The sequence below is a fragment of the Neolamprologus multifasciatus genome, chromosome 8 (genome assembly GCF_963576455.1).
Source record: "Neolamprologus multifasciatus chromosome 8, fNeoMul1.2, whole genome shotgun sequence".
NCBI classification, from domain to species: Eukaryota; Metazoa; Chordata; class Actinopteri; order Cichliformes; family Cichlidae; genus Neolamprologus; species Neolamprologus multifasciatus.
The window spans coordinates 6,861,095-6,878,114 of NC_140446.1; the positions used below are offsets into that span (position 1 = coordinate 6,861,095).

At 40.3% G+C, this 17,020-nt stretch overlaps 1 protein-coding gene across 2 annotated transcripts in view; it reads left to right on the forward strand.

Annotated features, from left to right (window-relative positions):
* arhgap27 (Rho GTPase activating protein 27) overlaps positions 1–17,020 on the forward strand; it is a 33,042-nt gene that overhangs the window by 4,840 nt on the left and 11,182 nt on the right. For both annotated transcript variants that reach the window (XM_085171052.1, XM_085171053.1), the window contains exons 3-6: positions 10,907–11,383; positions 13,714–13,956; positions 15,076–15,156; positions 16,227–16,349. In XM_085171052.1, the coding sequence (XP_085027178.1) occupies positions 10,907–11,383; positions 13,714–13,956; positions 15,076–15,156; positions 16,227–16,349 (924 nt within the window). The remainder of the gene's footprint in view (positions 1–10,906; positions 11,384–13,713; positions 13,957–15,075; positions 15,157–16,226; positions 16,350–17,020) is intronic.

Below are 17,020 nucleotides of genomic sequence, written 5' to 3' on the forward strand. Positions count from 1 at the left end.
ACTGATCAGAACGTTTTTGAGGCCATAGATCACGAGAGCTGAGGGCTATTTGAGAAATAAAAAACATCTGTTGTACGAATAATGGATTGGATTTATATAGCGCTTTTCAAGGCACCCAAAGCGCTTTATAATGCCATTATTCATTCACTCTCGCATTCACACACTGGTGGAGGCAAGCTACGGTTGACTGACAGAGGCGAGGCTGCCATATCGCGCCATCGGCCCCTCTGGCCAACACCAGTAGGCGGTAGGGTAAAGTGTCTTGCCCAAGGACACAACGACCAGGACAGAGAGCCCGGGAATCGAACCGGCGACCTTCCGGTTACAGATACGTTTCCCAACCCCAGCCACCCCAGCCACTCCAGCCACGGTCGCCCCTAAGTACTAAAGGGTTAGCTCTCTTTTTTAATCTAGCTAAATCACCATGGTAACCTACCTGTATCAGAAGGCTCAGAGCATGTTTTAAGTGCTATAGAGATTTTGTGCCGAAGGAGAACAATTATTTTACATATGTAACCTGTTACTAACAACACAGGATTGTTTTGTTTTTAGGTTTTGTCGAGCCAGCTAATGCAGAGAAAGCTAAGCTATGCTGAACTTGTTTCGTAATACAGCTCCCTAATGGTCATCAAAAAGAATGTGGCTTCAAAGTGCTTCAGCATGGGCTGTATCCAGCTTTTATATACAGTCTATGTTTGAAAGCTGCCGCCTACATTACCCATAATGCTCTGAGGAGCGAGCTTCAGCGATCACTTCTTTCTTAGTCTACATCCCAGGTTTTATATGCGCTTTTTAATTGTGCTGTCCCCAGCCCCTGCTGACTCAGTTGACATCCCTTGCGGCAGTTTGCCGAGAGTGCGCGGCTCTTTCTGAAGCTACAAAACACTCTCAAATCAAATTCACGCCCAAGATCAACAGAGATTCACGTGTAATATTATTGAACGTGTTCCTGGTTAACCTGAGCACTGAATGGTTGGATTTGCTTAGATATAAGATCCCACCATTTATTGGTGTTGACACTAGTGAAGGAAGGACTTAGAATACCGTTTCGGTTGATTGCGGTGTGTCAGAGCCAGCTCATCAGCATATGAATGCCCGGTCTTTCCCTTCATGCCATTTCAATGGCTGAAAAAAAAGAGGTGTTCCTTGAATACTTCGGTAAAAGCTGATTCAAGACCTCAGTTTTACTCAGCGAAAGTTTCTGAGGGTGCGGGATCACTTTTATCAGGTGCGTATGGTTCACCTTTGTATTAAACAGATGTGGTTAAACTTCGGGAGGAGCTGGAGGTTTGCAGTGGATGAAACGGCTTTGCAGTGCAGCTGAAGGAGGGGCTGTTTTTAGCTTTGGGACTTGAAAAATACAGTCTGTGGCTGTGATGACACTCCAGAACAGGTTAGAAACAGGTTGTGTCAGCTGGTTGACCTTTCCTAGGGAGAGGAAGGAGTTAAAGCGAAAATCTGCCAGCCACTCCCAAAACCTCCAGCTGCTACCTGGTTTCCCAGCACCGGTTACGATCCGGGGAATTGTGATCATATGCGCACGGCAGGGAAACGATGAAACCCACGGCAACATTGAACCTTATGTTCCTGTCGGATGTAGTTTGGTGACTTGAAACTTTTGCTTCAGGTAAGTTTCACGACACTTCCCGTCGTTTTTTGCACCTGTTGCAAGGAATACGTGACGTCAGACAGCACTGGGGTTTATGAAGGAGAAGGTGTGTTTGATTGGGTTTCTGCTCAGTTTCTACCAAATGTGTGTGGCACTTTGAGTCATGTAATGTCTACAGCCTCTCCCACTATACCCAGTGATTTGGTGTGCATTACGCTGTAATTACCAGCACAGTTTGTTGCTTCAGTGGGAGACTTTTACCACCTCCCAGAAATGATTTTTGCGAAGCGGTGCAGTTGAATTCCTGCATTTTAAACCATAATTTGTCCTTCTCGTCTCCTCTGTGTAAACATGAATGAACCCCCCACACACTTGTAACGGGACTGTAGACGTGCCAGGATCCCTCAAGTGCATTAATTCTTACCCCACAATGGAGGGCCATCTCCATGGTGATGCGAGGGGGTCTGGCCTGACTCCCAACAAGCAGGGCTTTGGAGCTTTTAATGCCAGCCCTGCCATGCAGTTGGCGTGTGTGTGCATATGTAATGTGCAGAACTTGCAATTAGCCCAAAATGTAGGTCACTTAATGTGGTAGAGAGTTTGGGCTGTTCTGGGTTTTCAGATGGGAAGTTAAGTTTGTCAAGTGAAGCTCAGGTGGTGAAACTATTGTTGTAGAATGCAAACTTTAATTCAGGTCTGATGTTTATGGCCAGAAGTTACCATCCAGAAGTTATTGATGGCTGGCAGCAAAAGTAAACGTGTCTCTTAATCCATAGCACAGATAGCACTGGAGCCTTTCATATATATACATGTGTATTGGCATTTTAAAAGTAATGCCTCACCCTGCACCTTTTAAGACTAATAATTCCTGCTGCTCTGTGAAACAACATCAGATGCCAAGAAACTGCTCCAACAGGTAGTGTGAGTGTCCTGTCAGGCATTTCTGTGCACAGCACATGTGTACATCAGGCAGAACGGGTGCTTTTAGCTTCCTGGTCAGGCAAGTCCTTTCATTTTCACCACATTTTAGTTTTGGTGAAAATAAGTATGCATATTATAATGTGTTTTGACAGAGTTAGTTTTTTTTATAGTTTAAGGTTTAACAACTTGTTCAGCATGTAAGTGTGAGACAAGAACTAAATATATACCGTGACCTCAGAGAGTCAGACTTAGTTCCAGTTTATGCCTGTCATGTTTTACCAATACATTTCTCACATTCAATATTTTACACTGTTGGTAAATAAAACTGCTCTTGAGAAGGTAATTTGGTTTGGCTTGGTTCTTAAGTCGTAATTTAGGTATTAAACATATAGTTATCTGTAAAACAAAAGGACACATTTTGTAATTTTATGTAGAAATATGAGATTACATAAAAAGATATGTAATCTCAGCCTGTTCAGCCAGGTACAGCCTTGAGAAACAAGTGATATTTTTGTACAGATGTCAAAGCATGTGTACAAAATCAGCCCCTCTTCACTGTACAGTTGACTATACAGTAGGTTCACCATTCTGTAGTGATGTCCATATGTACAGCTACACCATATTCAGTGCATTTAAAGTTCTGACTCCCAAGTAGGCACACTGTTACCAACAGGTTAGTGAAGTCCTCTAATGAAACATTCTGTGTTTTGATGGTTTAAACATCGTAAACATTACAACAATAAAATCATTGTTGTGATGTTATTCAGTAAGACCATAAACTATAAGGTCATCATTACAGTGTTTTCTGTGGTCACAGAGCATGGGAGCTGACAGCCCCCATAGAGTTCTGTGGAACTGGAAGTGTTGTTACAACTACATGAATGAGCCCCTACTTGTCATTAAACATGCAAATTTAAGGCCCTTCCCTATTCGCAACATTTTTCAGATTTTGAGACGTACAGTAGATGTAAAATAAATCTATAACAGGAAACAGGAAATTTGCCAGTAGTGTCCATCCAGTAATGAGCGTGCTATGTACTCTTTTAAATAAAACTCCCAAAGTAGGACACTGGGATTAGTGAATGAGTGAATCATTTTAGACGTAACCACAACCAGAAGCGTTTTTGAGGATTTCATAAATATATTCTTGACATTTGTTGTTAAACGTTACATTTCTGAGCATTTCTCTCCCAGGTCTTGGATGCTTAGCTCTGTGACTTTATCGTAACCTTTTTAAATTATTATTACTATTTTCATAGTGCAGCTGCTCATTTAGTTTAATGCAAAATAATGTAAAACTACTCTAAAGGAAGCTTCAGTTGGTCTTTATCAAGGGATGTATTAGTCATATGCTCAGGAATGTCTTTTGTGCAATTATTATTTTAAAAATGCTTTCTTAGTTTTGTTATGATGTGCTTGCTTAACTCAGAAACTAAGAAAAAGTTCCCAGAATCAAAAGCTGCAAGTGAAGTCCCGAATTTTATTTTTATTTCCAGTTTGTTTGCACGCAAACTGTTGATATTTACTTTCACCTGTAAAAAATGTCAAGGTGGTATTTTTGCAAAACACCAAGGTTTCCATTTCACTTGGCTGGTTTATAGTTTCCACAGAGAGCATTACTTCGACTGGTACTCAAATCCTCCCTCGCTCCTACACAGAAAACACTTCACCTACAAAGTGTGAGTGGGAGAAATCTGAAATCAACAAACAGCATCAGCGGGTTTTTCACATCGGCATGCAAAGCTGGCCTGGAGAGCATAGATAAGAATGTGATAAGCTGATGGATTCCACATTGGGCATTTATGGAGTCTTCCAGGATTCTGGACCAATGATGAGTGTGATGTAAGAGGGAGTGGAGCCAGGCCGATTCAATAGCTCAACTGTGTGCTTTGTGGCGTGATTTGGGCCCCAATTTGGTTCTCCATTGTTTGATTGGATGAGCGCTAATGTGGTTAAGTAATCAAGCAGATTGCTGCTTCATGCATAGCTGAGGGCAGAGAGTTGTCTGCTCTGCACTGAAGGGTTTTCTCCTTGAATAACGCTCAAAAACATTATCAAAAAGGAGCCTTTTACTTGGCATCTTAGACAAAACAATACAACAGATGCCCTCCAGATATTCTCCATTACAGCTGGAAACGTATCTCAAAATCTGACACAACACTATCATTATTTCTGTGATTAGATGGATTTGACTAGCAAACTATCTTACTGAGGTACTTAAAGATGCACTTAGGTGCCTTCTTCACCCAGTAAAAGCTTTTTATATTGCCATTGTGCAAACATAAATGAAAGAATTTAGGCCTTCTCTCACTGTCTTTATTTCTACCAGTGTGTAGGCCGATTTTATGTGAGGAGTTCGGGTTGAGCTTGCAGTGAAAATCCAAAGGATAACACTTTTTTCCCAAAAGCTTCTTTCCTTCCCTACAGCACCAAACAGGTCTATAGCTAGCGTTTGTAATGAAAATGTGCCCTCAGTACACTGATAGCAATAAAAGATTGGCTTCCAGCACAATAGAAATTCCATGAATGATACAAACAAACGCTGATATGAATTTCCATGGGGCCACGCTTCAGTAAAATTAATGTTAAGATGAGCTAGACTTTTTGTTCATGGAGGGAAATCTGTTCAGAACTGATCATGGGCTAATCATAGCTTGTGCTAGCTTGTTAGCTAGCTTGTTGGCTATAGTAAATGTAGCAAAACATCCTAACTGGTTAAGTTCAGCTAATTAATCCAAATACCTGGGGTTAGTCGGGCTTGTATGTTGTTGTTTTTTTGCAATTGGTAAAAGCTTTGTCATGCTCAAGTCAGTGTTATTTCAAATAGTCATTCGTACATTATATACACTGGGCTCCCAGTTGCTGTACAAAATATATGCAAATTTTTAAGCTTATAGTCCATCTGTAGTGTCGTTGTGTACACATTTATCTTACTAGTGAAAGATCCCCAGTTTGATCCAGAGAGGAGACACAAATTCTTTTGGGGTTGTGTCTGTGGCAGTATTGATAGCTACCCAGTATGACAACTCCTTTTGAATAAGGGAGCCACTGAAAGTAGCTTTTATGAAGCATATAGTGCAAAAGAATAAGCAGGACAAGCTTTTGTATACCTTATCACCCATATGTTCACTAAAATGTCAGCTAATATTATGCAGGGGGTTTTATGCACATTACAAATAGAAGATTTCATGCAGGGGAATCAAACATGTGGCCCACGAGTTCATTCTGGCCTGCTGCATGACAAATGTGAAAACTGTATCGAAGTCATTAATAATTCAGCTTTTTTTGTTCAATAAACCTAAGTACAGAAGTAGACATCTGTCGAAAGTTAAATGCATTTCTGCGTCTCAACAAGTTGTGTGAATATAAAGTGTTATTTTCTTTAGTTATTTTGTTATGACACTTAACTGAAAAATGTAAACTTGATATATTAAGTTTCAGTTCTCTCAGGCTGTCCTTCACTTTTTTTATATAAATAGTTGCAAATAGTTGATAGTTCATTAAAAATAAAAGCTTTCGCACTAACTTAAAGTTTCAGTTACATTTCAGAAAAACCTCATGTGAAGAGCCACAACTGCCACCTAACTTTATTGGTGTACATATAGCCCACTAACTAATACACCTGACACTCCTGCGTTAATGAAAATGCTTTTTGGATGTTCTTTGCAGCACTGTCTTCTGCCGTATACCCTGTAACCTGCAAGAATTTAAATTTCAACAATATAAAAAGAGAAGTTACACTCAAACCTTATGTTTGCTTTCATGATAAAGCCAAATTCCAAATCTTTCTTAAAACATACCCGCACACTCTGAAGCCCAGCTGGTTATGTTGTCCTATGCAGGGGGAAGTGTTGACTGAACAATTCAATTGAACAGAAACCAGACTTCCTGTTTCAAGCATCCACCCACATGGAGTCTGTAGATTTAGCAACACTCATCAGACAAACCTGTGAAAAAGCAGCTTTTCCATTTCATTTTCTGGGAAATGTTTGCTCCCCCCCCCCCCCCCCCCCCCCCCCCTCCCCACCACCACCACCACCACATTATTAGCTGTGACCTACTAGCAGGTCTCAGCCATTAATAAAGTGTAGGCACTAGTGGACACTTTACACACTATATGGAAGCTGCTGGTTCTACATAAGAAAACCAAGAGATTTTAAAAAGCTCTACCGTTTCAAAACATCTTTCTTTTCCTCTGTTGTGAATATAACATGTTTCCTTTGAAAAACTTTGTTTCCATTGCTGTAATTTCCTTTTTTATCTTATGGGTACTCAGTCAGGAAGTAGGTTGCAGTGACCTGCAGAGTTTCTGCTGCTCCCTCTATCTTACAGTTCCCTCTGTCTTGTTTTCACTGTGTGTTTCTGCTTTGGGCTGTTGGCAGACGGTTACCCTCTACCCCCCTATCCTGTGCACAGGAATTCATGCATAGGCGCGCACAAACACACACACAGTCTGACGTGCACGCACGTCTCACCCAGTCCTTACACAGTCCCTTCCTGCTGCTGTTGTCACACAGCTCACAGTTCTCCTTTCAGTCTGGGTGCAACTGTCACAGCTGCAGTGTGAGGAGGATGTAAGCGTGTGCTTCTTGGTGTGCACTCACCTCTATCCCAGCACAAGCGGACCGAATGTAGTCGCACGGTTAAGTCGCTAGTTTTTGGAGTCTTTTGGATGGATGGCTCCTCTAGATAGTACAACATAAAGATGGTGGACATGCAGTCCAGGTTTTGGCCAGGTCACCGGTCCAAGCGGGGCATGGCCCTGCCGGTGCCTTCTAAGGTAGGTGATCGTTATTTAAGAAGCTTATAATGAAAAGTTCAGTTTTATTCATTGGTTTGTTTTTGTATCCTTATAAACTTGATAAATGATGTGCTTCCTGTTTTCTCTAACGTATTCACATCGCCCCTGCACTTATTTTGTTTCCTGTACCAAGTAAGGTGACGTACGTGGCGTACTAACTGTGCCATGTTGGTTTTTAATGTTAGTTTGGACCCAAACTTTGTTAGTTCGGTTCATGTGTTAGAGTGATGTTGGTATCAGTCTCAAAGATGTAAATTTTCATCTGACATGTGACTGATAGTCTCGGTCTTTATGGGTTGACGTTTGAATCGTCGGTTTTGTTTGTACAACAACTTCATAGAGCTAAAATTAGTCTTTAATTTTTCAGTACATTTTTTGGACACACAGTCATGTAACTAAAGTTGACATTGTCGCCAGGTTCATCCAAACATTTTCCCAAAGCAAAAGCATCAGTTCAGAGAAACTTCCTTACAAATCGAAGATCTGCATTCAAATGTTAACTACAGAAAACACTTAAAGGCTTAAAAGCATTATTGTGTTTATTTTTTTTTACCTGATTGGTGTTTTTGTGAACAAAAATTAACATTAACAACTCAGACGTCATTGTAAATGGAGTCCACATGGGCTGAAAATAAGGATTTTTTTTTACTATTTATTTTCATTACTCATAGTATCCAGAATGGCTTTTCTCATTTAAGCTCATTCACGGTTTTGGGTTCTGTTACTATGAGATTTGTAGTATTTGTAATATTGTAAGACTTTGTAAGATGGTGATAATACAACAATACAAGTCAGTCTGTTTTATGTAAAGTTTAGTTTTTATTTTACTGCCTTTTTACTAAAATGTTTTCACCCACCCACCTAGCTTTAGTGTTTCCTTTTTAGTGAACTGTATTAACACTGGTAGTAAGTACACCATAATTCCACCTACATGAGTGACTGATATAACTATGCTCAGATGTTGTTGTTGTATTACTGTATATGCATATGCACAGTTTTGCTTCGATCACGTGCAGTTAAGTTTTAGTGTTTTCTCCAAAGGATAGGGACCTTCCAGCATAGCTATTTCAGAGATCAATGATGCAGCTCTTTCATTTCCTCTGTGTCTGTCTGTACAGTCATGTTGTTCAGGATCAATGTGTTTTGGGGTCAGCTGTCTGGTTGTCCTCATCGCTTGCCTCATAGTTATATCGAGATCAATAACTAAGCAAAGTCAGCCAAGTGATAACACTGTATGGATAAAAAACACACACAGTGCAATAGAGAAAGGCTCTCGTTGCTCTTTTATTTTTATCACCTACATTTATCCGCCTGCTCTAAGTTGGGGTACTGTGTGGGTGACCCAAGAGCACATAGACCAACCACAGCGAGTCTCTGATCAGTTCCTAGCTCGCTCGACCGTCACTGCATGTCAATCCACTGCTCTCTTTCATTACATTTCATTTGTTTTCTCTTTTAAGATTATTTAAGGATTTTTTTTATTATTATTTTGTCCTTTACTACATGTAAAGAGTCAAATAGGATCATGTCATTGACTGGGTGGGAGAGAAAGCAACACTACTTCACTGGATGTTGCTGTTATGTGGCATGTGCTGCAATGAGTTGGCTTCCAAGGTGCTTTTTTCCCACAAGTTCTGCTTCAGGACTCTAACAATAACTACTAAAGCCAAAGGTGCTACAAAAAAGGCCGTTACTTGTACTAAAACAGCCGCATCTCTATTTCAAATACTCATTGACAACTAAAAATCCTGCATTACCAAGCAAAAGAACTCATGCAGAAACAGATTACGTTGGTGGCTGTCATTGTATCTAATAAACAAAGTCTGGAAAAGAACACAACAATGTAATTGATGCCGTCTGACTGTACATATATGTGTAGTGACTTCCTCGTTTCTGAGGAAGGAAAAACTGTACAAGTCAGGCTTGAAACAAGAATCCGTGCACGTTCCAATGCTCAAATTATAAATAAGGTTTGCAATAGAAACATGCAGGTTTGATTATTCTTGGAACTTTGTCAGTGTCCTGATCACCGCGTTGCATTTTTTCCTTTGACCGTTTTTTATGTAGATAAAAATGGACTAAATACTATCGCCCAGTGTATGTGCGTGTATATCGTGCAGTAAAAACTGTCATGTTTGCCTTTCGGGTGTAAAGCAGTTAAGGAATAGTACCTTAAAACTGATCATAGTCGAAATGAGGGCAGCTCGGATAACCAGACGATGTCCATGATGGTTATTAAATATTAGCGTATTGATATAATGTCAATTGCATACATACACTACATTTAGTTATATTGTAAAGTTACGAACAGACTGTCTCCCCACCTCCAAGTAGTTGCATGTTGTGTTTAATATGCCAAAAAAAGCCAATGCCCGACAAACAAAGCTTTAGATGAATTTGACGGAGAGCATTTCTGCTATTTTTTCATCAGATTTTCTGCAGGTATTGCGCTATTATTGTGATTGTAACATGTACTGAGTTACTTTCTGCTGCTTCCTGTTAGCACTTTTTTCCTTTTGTGCACTCTGTTTATTGCAGTTATGACCAGATACAGCACTGACATGTGCAGGTCTCAAGCCTTGATAAATATAGAAAATGAGACTACCTATGTGACAAGAGGTAGTTTAGGGGAAAGTCTGTAGCAGAAAGGAGGCTGTCTTTTTATCTGTGCCACCATGTTCAGAAGTCTTACAAAGAGGAATAGTGGAGCACAGGTGAGAGCACAGTAACTTAAAGCAAAGGGTTTTTTGTTTTTTTTTGGGCAGGAGTTGTTTCAGGTACCCACTTGTAACTAAGGAAAGGTTGAGGACAGTGGCGGCCTTTCATCGCACTCACTCTCGCTGGTGTTCTTTAAACAAATTAGTTGTGATGATCAGGATTGTTTTGCATGTTGTGTTCCTGCCATGCAGCAAGTGGACTCATGTGGAACTCTGTTCATGAAAGCAATGTGACACTGAGGACCTAACAACCCATTGAGAGAGAAAATGAACAGAGAAAATGAAATCAAATAGGTAGTTAACTGGTTTGCAGTCAAACAAGAGGACCAAAGCTGATGCACAATAGTAACGCTTAACCTAGTTTTCAAACATCTATGGTCGGCCTGTGGTTTGGTGTTATTTGTGTGGTTGTTATTTTTATTTTTTTATTTTTAATACAGTATTTAACAAAAACTTCACAAAACCCACCACTGATCAGCAAATGATCAACTATGGCAGCAAGTGCTAAACACAGGCGGGGCTTAAACCCATGTGGAGGTGTTTTTGTGGACAAATATAGGTTTTGATTATTACTGAGGGAAGAGCGTGTCTGTGGGGTTTTTTCAGCTCTAAGCTACTTCCTGTGCTCTGTAAGATGCGGAAGGCTGACTTATAAAGAGCAATAGTAAGAGCAGTGGACTGAAGACAAGTACTTGACACTGCTGACAATACTTGCGCTACTTTTTTGTGTGTTTACAGGAACACTGAAGTGACAAGATCTGAGTTTGACACCTTCAAAAATGAACTCCACAGAAGAATCTACTTTGTTTGCTTTAAACTAAGCACATATGAATGAGTCCCTTCTTTGTTTTTCCACAGGTGCAGGATGAAAATCTCCGGTCAGCAGTGTACGTCAATGTAGCAGAGCTCCGGAAAAGCATCTCAGAGTCTCCTCCATCGGCTCCTTCGTCCTACTCTCCTTCCTACCTTAACCCAGAGGGATGGGAGGTGCACGTTGACGACGAAAGTGGACAGGAGTATTACTACCACCCCAACACGGGGCGCACAACCTGGGACAGCCCTTTTGTAGACCCCTGCGCAGACCCCGAACCACTCCCTGCAGAGGAGCCTTATTCCCCCTCACCTCCTCAATCTCCTGTCCTTTCTCTGTCCACCGCCTCCCCACCGGCGTGGACCTCAGACTGGGAGCAGTTAGTGGATGAGACCAGTGGTCGCCCATACTTCTACAACCCAATGTCTGGGGAAACATCTTGGGAGCCCCCTGAGCAACCTCAGAGCCCCTACCCGCCTCTGATGGAGCCTATGAGTGTGCACAGGTTTCATGAGGATGAGCGGGTAAGGACAGCATGGCTGCTCTACTTAGCCGCTCTCTGTCTCCTGTTTTAGCTTCACCCAAGGGAAAGCTGTAAATACAGTCTGCTTTTAATGGAATTAAATCTCCTGCACCTACATAGCTAGTAGGACTCAATTTCATCAGGGAATCTCACAGCCCTGGCACTTAATATCCACAACAGTGGACACTAAGTAGTATTGTCTCTTAACTTTAAATGAAGACAGGCATCTGTCCTCATTTTAAATTAGCTAAAAATTATTGGTGATGTTTTGTTTCTTCTGGGAAATTGGGCAAATTTGAGAAACGGTTCACTTCAAATTACCACTCATATTTATATCATGAAAAGTTTTTTAACAGTGCAAGCAGGCAGTGACCCCATTTTTCCCCTTGAATGACTTTTCTGAGCTGGAGAAAAAGCATTAATAGGCCAAGAAAGAATAATACATCGAGGTCATGAAACTATTCTGACTCATTTATGAAAGTCATAGGGAAGTCATCAAGCTCTATTTCGGGGTCACAGTAAGAAATTATCCAATCAAGATGATTCCGTGGGATGTAGCAACATTTCAAAACAGGAAAGGGCCGAGGAGGCGTTAATACTTTTACTATTATTGTTCTTTATTAAACAGGAAGTGAAACTCTTGGGATTAAGAGCATCCTAGGCCAAGAATGGCAGCATGTTTTTTAATAGTGAGAGAAATCAGAGCTTATGGAAAACAAAACTGCATGTTGTGGTTTAAAACTTGGGATTCGCTTGCTGTGAAACAGCAGCGCTAATAAAACAGGAGGTCAAGATTCACCAAGGGGGGGATTAAATCATTAGACTTAGATGGCAACTGACCGTGATGGTATATCAGAGAGCTAAGCATCAAAATCTCATGAACCTTAAGCAACGTGCATGAATTAATACTGTTCTTCAATCTTGAGTTATCAGTGTTTACAGGGAGGCCTGCAGTTCTAAGTAAAAAAGATTAAAAATTGAGCAGTAATAGCTGTGAATGTGTATTCTGGTGAAATTCATATGTTGTAATCGTGATGAAATAAGCACAAGTTCTTCCAGGGAGTAAAGGCGCTTTTTTCTTTCTCTGTGCTGGATATGTTTGTGTTTGTTGGGGGTTGTGCAAGGCGCAAATGGCTTTTCTCATTTAAGCTCATTCACGGTTTTGGGTTCTGTTACCCTAATTAGAAATTTTGGACTTATTAGAGTAACTTTGCATAATTCAGAGTTGAAAATAAGCCTTAATTGTTTTATACCAAGCCATTTTAGCTTCCTTTAAGCCAGCTTTCCTCCATCATGGAAACAGAGAGGTTCTGGGGGCCTGCTACTCTCTATGACATCATACAGAGCCAATAGGAGAAAAAGCAGTTGAAAACAGCCCTGCACAGCAGTCTGAAACCTGAGCTTTTGGCAAGATACTATTTATATCTAATAAAATCTCATTACTCGTTACCTTGGCTGCGTTGAATATGAGCTTACACATGTCACAAAGTGAGGCATAATGAAGTCTCTTTAAACAAAATGTGACATGTTTTTTCTCCATTATTCATTTGTTATATATGAGCAGCAAAGAAAAAAAAAGGCCGGGTCACCAATTTATCTGAAGGAACTTTATGCAGTGATAAAGGAGTTGACTCATGATTACGAGTCAACTCGTAATCATGAGTTGACTCATGATTACGACATTAGGAATTCATCAGAATACACATTCATTTTCTGCTCTGTTTTTTTTTTAGCCCACCACAATAACAGCAGGCTTGACCGCGAGAAATATACAAGCATCATTATAAAAACATAGTTGGCGAATTAATGAATTCATTGTTTTTACATCGAGGCATGAATATATATACAATCCCGACAGCTCATAAGGGTTTTACGTTGCTGATTAATTAATGCTTTTTAATGCCTAAAAACAATATAAAGTGACGATAATTATTTTATCCTTGACATAAATTCTCACTTATCTTTTGGTTTTTTAATGTTATGCTTACAATAAAGTTTGCAAAGGGGGAACTATTTCCATTCAGGCCTTTCTTTTGTCTTTCTTACTTTTGCAAAAGAGAAGAAATTGCTTCATTTGAAGCCTTAAAAACTGTCAGAAGATGGATTTTGAGACTTTCATGTAGAACCACGTTGACTCTTTTCCATATTTTAAGTGCTTATGCATTGCTTTGCCAAATCAAACCAGTTCCTAGTTGTAGTTTAGTATTTTCCTCGTAAAATAAAACAAAAAGTGTATCTTTTTGGAAAATGCTCCCATTTGGGTCACAGCTCATGTGTTGAACCCTGAGTGGGACTTATGTGTAACTTAATGTACTGTGTCTTCATCCCCAGCCTCCTTTACCGGAGGAGGACTACCCCTCGGAGGATTACCCGCCTGCAGATCCACCAGAGGGCTATGGGAACACCCATGCCACAGGACCTCCAGCACCAATCCCAAAAGACTACAGCTTCAGCCATGTGATCCGGCCCGTAATCCCCAGGGCCAACCTGGACCGCAACACCCCGGCTGGTTGGAACCTCACTGTGGAGAAAGATGGGACGTGGGTGTTCACCAGTGAAAACTCTCCAGATCAGGTCTGCCCAATCAGGATTCAGGTTAATTATCCTGCAAAACGGTTGAAAATGTGATGAAACGTCTTCAAACACGTTCCAGCATAGTTACCATGATGATTGTTTGGAAACCCAGTATATCAGTGTTGTCTGTGATTGTTTTGACGTCATTCCAGTTGTGCAATTATCCAGGGAGGCGTGTAGCTAGTGTGGCTAAAAATAGAGTTGAGAGAAAATGACAAACACTGCATATTTTCCCCATCACACATTTCTGTCCGGTTACTGTGTGACCAGACCATGAATCTGTTTTGGAAAGTTATAAAATCGCCACGTTCAGTCCACGCAGTTTGACTCCTGGACAGGATTTCAGGCTCCATTCACTGTAATATGTTTTCGCCAAAAAACGTGTAATTTTAGTGCGTTAATGCCAAGCATCCACGCCACTTTTAAGACCTTTAAAACAGGGTCTTATGGAAACCCTAGTGTTAGTTCAAATATGGAGCAGTGTTTTATTCTTCATGGACTCAAACAGAAAGTTTTTGAAGTGGTGCTCGGGTCTTGTTAGTCATAAAAAACAAATAAGATAAACATCATATCTGGGCTGTTTGAGTTCTCCTCTCCTGTTACCTAGATTTCCTCTAGTAATAAATCACAGTTATAGTCCTGGTTTGCTTTGTAAAACTACATTCTACCCTCAAATTACCACTTAGTTCTTTCAGTAACAGTTTCACCTCAGTGGCAGCCAAAGTGGAAAAAACTCTGGTTGTACTGCTTGTCTATTGCCATTCTTCCTCTGTAGTATTTTCAAGAAGAAACCAGTTCTCTGCTTCCTGTTTATGCTGCGCCATGCGCGCCCAGCCCATGCATGACTGGTCATGTGATGTGCATTTGCAAGCGTCTTAGTTTGTAATTACATTACATCCAAATATGCGACAAAGTCCTCGTCTGGACTGATTTTAGCGTGGATACCATTTTCAGTAACATTTTCTCCAGCAGCATGCAGCAGATCATGTGTGAGTGTTTTAGTCCTAAGGAAGTGAAACTACCTGAGCAAGACATTTTTTTTTAAACTATTTACAGTAATTAACTTTTTCTGTAACACTGAGACATGTTTAACTAAAACAATTGCATTGTGTGTAACAGTGGATCAAGTCTTTGGATGAGCAGGGGCAGACTTACTACTATCTAAGAGATGGCTCCAGGTCTCTGTGGAACCTGCCCGAGGTAAAGCTCTCACACCACTTAACAAAGTAGTCGTCAGCGTTTTTCATGCAAGATTATCACTGATTCTTAGACATGTTTTTACAGTTTGGATATAAATTATGAAAATCAATTTCTACGTAATGCTAAATGGACTAGTTTGAATACAGCGCTTTTCTACTGTACTTGAGCACAAGTGCTTTATACAACATGTCTCGTTCACCCCTCACACACACATTCACACAGCCGCTTTTTCTTATTCCAGGTGTTTCTATCAAACAGTCGCACTTCGATGAGCAACTCGGGTTTCAGTATTCCAATTAGTAGATGACCTACTCTACTTCCTAAACCACAGCCACCGCCACTCCTGTACCCCTCTACTTACTGCATAGTAGATTTGAATAAACAGGAAACAAGCGTAACTTTATATGTATATTCATAGAAAACCCCTTACAGAGTAGAAGCACAATGCTCTGCACAATGCATAAGCTACCACAAAAGTTGCAGTTGCAAAACGATGTAGATAATGCAACACTAAGACAGTAGGCAAGAAGAGAAGGTCAATTACTCAAATCGATGTTAAGAAGCAGAATTAAAACTGAAATAATATTAAGATGATCAGGAGACCAGTAAAAATGATACAGTCCTAGAAATCAAATCTATAAATGTAGCATACATTTAATAAAATGATCATTTTATGCTGCTAAAGGATTTAACTGAACAGGGATGATTTTAGCTTATTTTTGAATACTGGTAATGCTGGAGCACAGCTAGTGTTATAAACTGGGAGCTCATTCAATTAGCTTGGAGTATAAAAGTTTTAGGGAGACTCAGAGTGTTGTTCCAGATTACCTGAGGGTTTGAGCCGTCTCATACTCAGGCTCTTAGAAATAAGGATTAAATTTTGAATATGAATTCTATAATTAAAGTTGTTTTTTTTTAACTAAAGCACTATATTTCATATCCTTTGGCAGATAAGTAGCATCAAACTTTCACTTGTCTAAATTAAAGCAACACTGATCCTTAAAGTTGTGTCCTTTCACTCATTTTCTTGCATTTAATCAATGAAACTAAACTGTGTTTTGTCCCTCTAGGCCCCTGTAGCTTATAGCCAGTTGAGGGTGGAGAATGGCGTTGAGGCGGATGGCATGTCTGTCATCAAAAACTGGAGACAGACCGTGGGACCTGCTCAGTTCAGCTCTGCCCAGGAAGATGGGGTACGAACGTGCACATGCATATACACCCACTAATAGCACACGCTTGTTTAAGCACAAGCTGTATCACGTATTCAGGGTGTGTCGCCTGGGTTAAACAGAAAGCTTTAGTCAGGCAAAAGTGGTGAGGGTAAGTACCTGTTTAACAATCAACACTACTATGCTTTTTAACCCTTATTTAGCAAGGCAAATTAGCTCCACGCCACGCTTATTTACAGAAACAGAGACGCAGAGGGAGGATGAGGGAGAGCAAAAAGCGATATTTCCACAAACACCTGCGACTTCTGGTATACAATAAAGGGCTTGTGCTAAACAAGTCACCTCTAGCAGTCAGGGGTTCAAAGCAACCGTGTTGCTCAAGGGCACAACACGGTTGCCTGGATTTCTCTTCACTGGAACGAAAGAGTTTACTCAAACCAAGAAAAACAGGCTTTGGATCAACTGTCATCTTTTTGATATAAAGTTTCATTTTTTTATTAGTGTGAAAAAGCTGAATGATGACAAAGACTGTAAGCAACAGTTTCTTTTTTCTTTTTTGTTGCACATCTGAAACATAAAAAGACCAGAATTCTAATAATAAGTGAGGTAATACAATTGTGTATTCAAAAAAATAAAACCAAGTGCATATTGTTAGGTGATTGTTGTTCTTCTAACCATTTACTGCCATATTAACA